General features: G+C 58.1%; 1 protein-coding gene across 1 annotated transcript in view; it reads left to right on the top strand.

The window, feature by feature from the left end:
• Window positions 1-299: 299 nt before the first annotated feature.
• The window catches only part of PRTG (protogenin), a 119,669-nt gene continuing 113,041 nt past the window's right edge, over window positions 300-6,927 (top strand). The window contains exon 1 of the mRNA XM_078862375.1: window positions 300-443. Within this exon, the coding sequence (XP_078718501.1) occupies window positions 368-443 (76 nt within the window). The 5' untranslated portion in view covers window positions 300-367. The remainder of the gene's footprint in view (window positions 444-6,927) is intronic.

Below are 6,927 nucleotides of genomic sequence, written 5' to 3'. Positions count from 1 at the left end.
TGTGTGACAGGGTTGGTGGGAGCTGTGTGTGTGTGTGACAGGGTTGGTGGGAGCTGTGTGTGTGTGACAGGGTTGGTGGGAGCTGCGTGTGTGACAGGGTTGGTGGGAGCTGTGTGTGTGTGTGACAGGGTTGGTGGGGGCTGTGTGTGTGTGTGTGACAGGGTTGGTGGGGGCTGTCCTGGGTGTGAGCTGTGCGCGTGTGTCCGGCAGCCCCCTTGTCCGGCCGAGGAGGCGTTCCTCCCTTCACCTCCTCCCCCGCCCCCCCACCCCGAGCGTGCGGACTCGCCTCGGCTCCCCACTCCCCAAACGGGATGCGACCCTCGCGTCGCGAGCGACGACTCCGCGGCGCTGCGTCCCGAGCGCACTCATGGCGAGAGGGAATTACAAACACCAACTTTGGTGCGGGGCTCTTCGGCTCCTGGCGGTGTTCGTCTGCGGCGCAGGTGAGGGAGGCGCGGGTGAGGGAGGCGCAGGTGAGGGAGGCGCGGCTTCGTGTTCCCTGCGCCCCGGTAGGCGATGGATCTCTCGTCCCTCCTCTCTCTCTCCCCCCCATCTCTGCCTCCCGGCCGGCTGAATCTCCGCGCTCAGCCATGAGGTCTTCTTGCTCGTGTTGCTGATGTTGTTGTCGTTGTCACGCACGGTAACGGGACTTGAGGCGTCCTGCCGAGTCGCGGGCTCGCCACGCGCGGCTGGAGATCGAGCCCCGTGCGGGGCAGAAGTCGGGGGGACGCGGCCGGTGCAGACGCGTGGCCACCAGAGCCCCGGGATGGGGCCCAGCGTGGGGGAGCCGCACGCGATGGACAGGGCAGCCCGTGCGTGCGTGCGTGTTGTTGATGCGCAAAGTTACGGGGCAGTTGATGCGCGTGTCCGTGGCTCTGAGTGGCGGCCCCATCGTGAGCCCCGCGCTCTCGTGGCCAGTGCTCGCGAACAGCGCCTGGGCTCGGTGGCGTCTCGAGGCTCGAGGAGTGTGCGTCGGTGTCCAGCACCAAAGAGACTTCTGGGCTCCGCGGTCTCTTGACTTGGCGGCTCTCTGCAGAGGTCATCCGGCGATGTATCTCATTTGTGTGCGAGGGGTCTGCGCGCGTGTTGATAATGCCCGCGAGGAGGTCCGTGCTGTGCGTGCTGGGCGCGAGTGTTGTGTATCACACACACACGTGTGTGAGATACAGACACACGTGTGTGTGAGAGAGATGTGCGCTCACTGTGGGGAACGGTGGCGTTGTGGTTAGCGCACTAACCACTCCGCCACCCGGTGTCGCAAGTTCGATTACGGCTCACTACCCACCTTTAACAGTGGCGAATTTTCGTAACCGGTACTGGGCCTTCGCCTAGGTTGACTCAGCCGTAACGAGCCCCCGGTGCGGTGTAATAATATCGGCGTTGGCCACCCACCCCCCCTCGCGTGCCGTGCCGGCCTTCGTAGGGGCTACTCGCCAACAGCACTTGCCCCAAGGGGCTGTACTGGCGGGGGGATCTTTGTCTTTGCTGCGATGTCTCCTGGGCCACACGGGGGTCGCGTAACCCGCGCTGCCCCGGAGGCCCGGGCGGGACGCGTGAACGGGGCCCCGCCAACATCAGCAGCTTCATCATCATCATCATGTTCGTCGTCGTCACCTCGCGAAGGCTCAAGGAAGGAACTTCGAACGCGCAGCGCCGGTGAGCGCACAATCGGGGCCGCCAGGAGGGGCGACGGGCAACCCGCGATCTCGGTTGCCGCGATCAGACAGGCGGCCGGCAATGACCAAAGCCGCGTACCTTCTTGAATCGACGTTAAAGAAGAGCCCACGACCCCCGACTCCCTCATCCCAATTGACGTCTCCATTGAGCCGGTCGTGGTGGCGCGCCTGCGATCCATCGCATTGGAGGCGAGGGTTCGTGGTTACAAGCACAGAAGTGGGGGTCGTGTACCTATCTGTGCGGACCGCTGGATGTTATCCTTGCGTATTGAAGTGTTTCTCCGTGAAAAGCCGACTCAACGTATCCTCGTCCACGAAAAAAACAAGAGTCCGAAACGAGGCATGGGAATTATTAATCGTCATCAGCAGCAGCAGCCATGGTCGATCCACTGCTGAATGAAAGACTCCCCAAGCCGCCGCCACTGGAGCTATCGTCATCATCGCACGCAAATTTAGGATTTTACATGCCGGTTAAATGCCACATTTGCCAAACTAGTGACTGCAAGAACCGAGTTTGCCTATAACTCCGGAATGACGACCTCACTCGCAGCAGCGACTCTCAAGGGGACTTCGCGTGGATACACGACGGGAAACCACCTCGCTCTGGCTCATCCCTCGAGCGCGTTCGGCGCTGATTAATCGTGCAAACTCGCTGCTCCATTGAATAATCCTGTAATATGAACTCGCCGGTTCTGCGTCTCATCACAGGTGAAACCAATTGCTATCACACTGCCGCCACACATAATGCGATCCTGATGCAGATGGCGATGTTGCTATTAGCCGTGCACGGGACACTGACGATGGGTCCCGCGGACTTAGCGGCTGGCTGGATGGATACCGGAGCAGTGTACGACAACAGCGCAGCAATTGATGCGACCCGTCGATTTGGTCGACTCGCTCTATCGAGTCTCTGCCTATTTGATCTGCGATCTTCGCTGAGCTTCGAGTATTAATGATCCCCTCGCAGGAGCGATACAGTGCAGCCACTGCCCCCCCCCCACACGCCCAGCCACTCCTTGACGGGACCTCACCTTCCTGAGTGAGATGTAACATCCGAGTCGTGCTCTGCTGGGTAAACACTTGCCAGCCTTACTTACCATGGCGCCCACGCCTCGCGCCGTGTCGAGCGCACTAATCGCAGCAGCAGCAGCAGCAGCGCCTCTTCAAACTTCGGGGACTGCACGCCGAGCGAGGAGGAGTGGGGCGGGAGGGGGGCGATTAAAATAGCGACCACTTTGTGGGGAAGTCAACAGCGGCCGTTCTAAGGAGAGTGCAGCCCCCAGCAAGGGAATGTGGAATTAGGGGGAGAGTTGTTTGGGGGGGGAGCCCATCCCGCGTGGCTCTGCCCCCCCCCACTCGTCACGACTGTGGCTGCGAGCCGCCACAGATTGCACCCCCAACGAATCGCTGCCGCTCCTACAGCACAGCCAGTGAATGGTGCACTCCGTCTGGCGCTATGATATAGCAGTCGGTGAACGAGTTACATAGGGAATGAGTCGTGGAATGAGTTACACAGGGAATCAATCACTCCGTTCTGGGGCTGTATCGCAGTGCATGAGTTGTATCTACGTATGTTGCACTTGTTTTGTACTAGGGGTAGCCAACGATGCTAACGAATGAGTTGGGGAACGAGTTACCCTGGCGCCTTATCAGTGACGCGCGCCCTAAATGAGCAAGTGAATGAGTTACTGGCGCTCTTTCACCGCGCCGCGTCCTCTGCTTTGGGTCAACCCTGGCTGAGGAATGAATCGAGGTGGCGGGGATGATCGTCACACGAACCACCGCTGGATTTCCCCGTGACTTTCTCTCGCGAGCGACGTGCGCTCGTGTGTGCACGATTAGAGCGAGACGCGTTCGGGGGACTCCATAGGACGGAATTAAAGAAGAGACTTTAAAATGTTGAGTAAAGACCGGTGCATGCCCCAGAGGCTGTTCTACAATGGTCATTAATGCTTTGCCGCCTGTAATGTTAATCCACTGCTGGGGGCTGTCTGTCCATACTTCCCCACGCTGGGCAGGCGGTGCGTGTTGATCAAGACGAGATTACGTGACCATACTTCCCCGCATTATGGGTGGTCCGTGCGGTATGGTGTAGGCGCGTGGGTGGGTGCAGCAGAGGCGACTTTCACGTACTTAATGTATTTCTTATTTCATGCTGTTTTCAAGGACTAGGATAAATGTCGTTGTTTGCTGGTGTGAGTGGAGTCGTGGATAATTCCTCCCACTTCCCTCTGGGAAGACTTGGAAAGCGCCCATAATGGGGTTGGATTTAGGGTTAGCGCAGGGAGTGTTGTGGGTTAGGATAAATCAGACCCACATTTTGTCGAGCGTCTAATGCCAAACCCATTTTGGTCACCGCCATTCGAACCTCGTACACCCCGAAGTCGGCCTCTGTTCGCGTTAGTGCCATTGTTAATGTTTATGGACCTCGCTGGGGCAGAGCTTTCACGATCCATAGGCCGTGGTCTCGTCGCCTCTGACAAGGCACAGGGCTTCTTCCCTGGGCACTCTCCGGCTGGGCATGGCCTCTCGCCGATGACCTGAGGGCTACGCGCATCCGTGTCCCTCTCTATCTTCCATCAGTGTCCAATTCCCTTCCTGAAGATCTTTCAGCTGAAACACTGAGCAGCGTTCAACCAACGAGAGAAACAATTTAAAGTTTTAAAGCGATGTCGCTTAAAGGATTTATACGGACTGGCATATGTAAAATATGTGTGTGTATAGTGGTTGGTTGATTCAAGTAACTGTGCTCGGGTAGGTCACAGTTTGGCCGGAAAGTATAATAGCTGGTGGACGAGACTTATTCTGGCATTGGAGGCTAGGAAGAGACCACACTGCGTCGGATAACCAACGGCGAGACGGAGCGATGTCGGGTCACGAGCAGCAGCGACACGGATTGTGGCATCGCAGGACCACGAGGCAGGGGCTAGGGCATCGGGAAGAACTTAGTCCAGCAGTGGAGAGACCCTGACCTCGCGATGATGAGTGACCTGCTAAAAAAATATGGCAATCGTTTATTTATGATGTCGCTACGATGCCTTGCGGTACAGTGTAAATGCGTCCCAGTGAATGAATTGGTGAATAAACGAGTGGAGAGCGATTCGTGGTCAAGGGACCGAGTGAGTAGATGACAGAGCGATTGCGAGACTAGGCGGGATAATGGGTGCTGTAAGCGTCGTTCGTTTAAGGGAATAGATTAGTGAATGAGTAAACGAACGAGTTGGCGAATGAGTGACTGAGCGAGTAAGTGCATGAATCAGTGAACGAATGATTGCACGAGTGTCCAAGCGCTCTGCGGGCTTCATCGTTTGAGTGAATTGGGAAGTGAGCCATTTAGTGAATGACAGTGGACGAGAGAGTAGGCAAATGAGCAAATTAATAAACGAGCGAACGAGATGAGTCGGTGAATGAATCCGTGTGAATGAATGGGGTGTCCATTCGCTCCGTAGGCATCGTCATTCGTTTAATCTCCGTCGGTTGTCGCCGTGGGGGCGACGAGATGACCGAGGGACGGGACCCGGGGCCTCGCTCGCTGCGAGAGACGAGCAGAGACAGGGGGGCAGGCGGACACGGGAGGGAGGCGAGAGAGATGGGGGAGCGGAGGGGAGACGGGGGGAGAGACGGGGGGAGAAGGGCAGATGTCGGAGGAAAGGGGCCAGGTGAGAGACTGGATGGCGAAGAGGGCTATGGAGTGAGATGTTGGTGACGACGAAGCTGGTGAGATGAGGTGGATGAGGCGATGAAGGGAGATGATGGAGAGTGGAGGGGAAGGCGCGGGGGAGACGAGTGACGTGAGTTTGGCGCCCCCTAGTCGGGTCGCGCGCGCCCCCTCCCCTCCACCCCCCTCCTCCTTACTCCCCCCTACCCCCCTCCTCACCTCCTCCACCCCACCTCACCTCCTTACCCCCTCCACCCGACCCCTCCCCTTCACCCCCCCCTCCTTACCCCCCCCACCCCGCGCCCCCTCCTTACCCCCTCCACCCCACCTCACCTCCTTACCCCCTCCACCCGACCCCTCCCCTTCACCCCCCCCTCCTTACCCCCCCACCCCGCGCCCCCTCCTTACCCCCCACCCCCTCCACCCCACCCCTCCCCACCAAGTAGGACAAACAAAGGCAGGGGCCGTCAGAATCTCGGCAGCACCGTCCCGCAAAGTGGCACGCCTCGTGGTAAACAAGACAACAGCAACAACAGCAGCAACAACAATAGCAACAGCGGCAGCGATGAAGCCACCAGGGTGGCGCAGCTTGCTGCACGTCCCGGGGACTGCGGCGTCATGATGATCGCCGCGCTGGTTAAACACGCGGCTGCTGCAGCAGCTGGCGCGCGTCCTGCCCTCCCTTCTCTCTCTCCATCTCTCTCACCACCACTCTCTCCATCTCTCTCTCCATCTCTCTCACCATCTCTCCATCTCTCTCTCCATCTCTCTCACCACCACTCTCTCCATCTCTCTCTCCATCTCTCTCACCATCTCTCTCTCATTATCTCTCCATCTCTCTCTCCATCTCTCTCTCACTATCTCTCCATCTCTCTCTCCACCACTCTCTCACCACCACTCTCTCCACCACTCTCTCCATCTCTCTCTCACTATCTCTCCATCTCTCTCACCATCTCTCTCTCACCACCACTCTCTCCACCACTCTCACCATCTCTCTCTCCATCTCTCTCACCATCTCTCTCTCACCACCACTCTCTCCACCACTCTCACCATCACTCTCTCCATCTCTCTCTCCATCTCTCTCACCATCTCTCTCTCACCACCACTCTCTCCACCACTCTCACCATCACTCTCTCCATCTCTCTCACCATCTCTCTCACCATCACTCTCTCCATCTCTCTCTCCATCTCTCTCCCTGTGGTGGTGAATCACGGCTAACCCAGACTGCTGGCTGGGGGAGGGTGCGATTAGCGAGCACCAATTTTTTTTAAAGGCCAGCAGCGAGTGTCGACGTTTCGTGCCCCTCGCCAGCCGAGTCGCGACTGGACTGTATACACGGTATCAACTCGCCACTGATGTTAGCCGTGACCCGGAATCGAACGTGGGTCGATCGCAAGGTGCGCGGGTGGTGAGGTGGTGTGGTGGTGGCTTTGCGGGTAAGCGCGTTCCCCGCTTGTTGCAGCAGTTCGTGGTCTGATTCCAGCGGCTGCCCTAGTTAATACTGCGGTGTGGTATTAAGTGGAAAATACTTGTACGCGCCGTCTGCTTCACAGTGGACGTTGAAGACCCCGTGATGCCATTCGCAAGAGTAGA

This window comes from Lampetra fluviatilis, chromosome 13 (assembly GCF_964198595.1).
Source record: "Lampetra fluviatilis chromosome 13, kcLamFluv1.1, whole genome shotgun sequence".
NCBI lineage: Eukaryota > Metazoa > Chordata > Hyperoartia > Petromyzontiformes > Petromyzontidae > Lampetra > Lampetra fluviatilis.
Note: the sequence above shows the minus strand (reverse complement) of the source record. Positions and strands in the feature narration are given on the sequence as shown.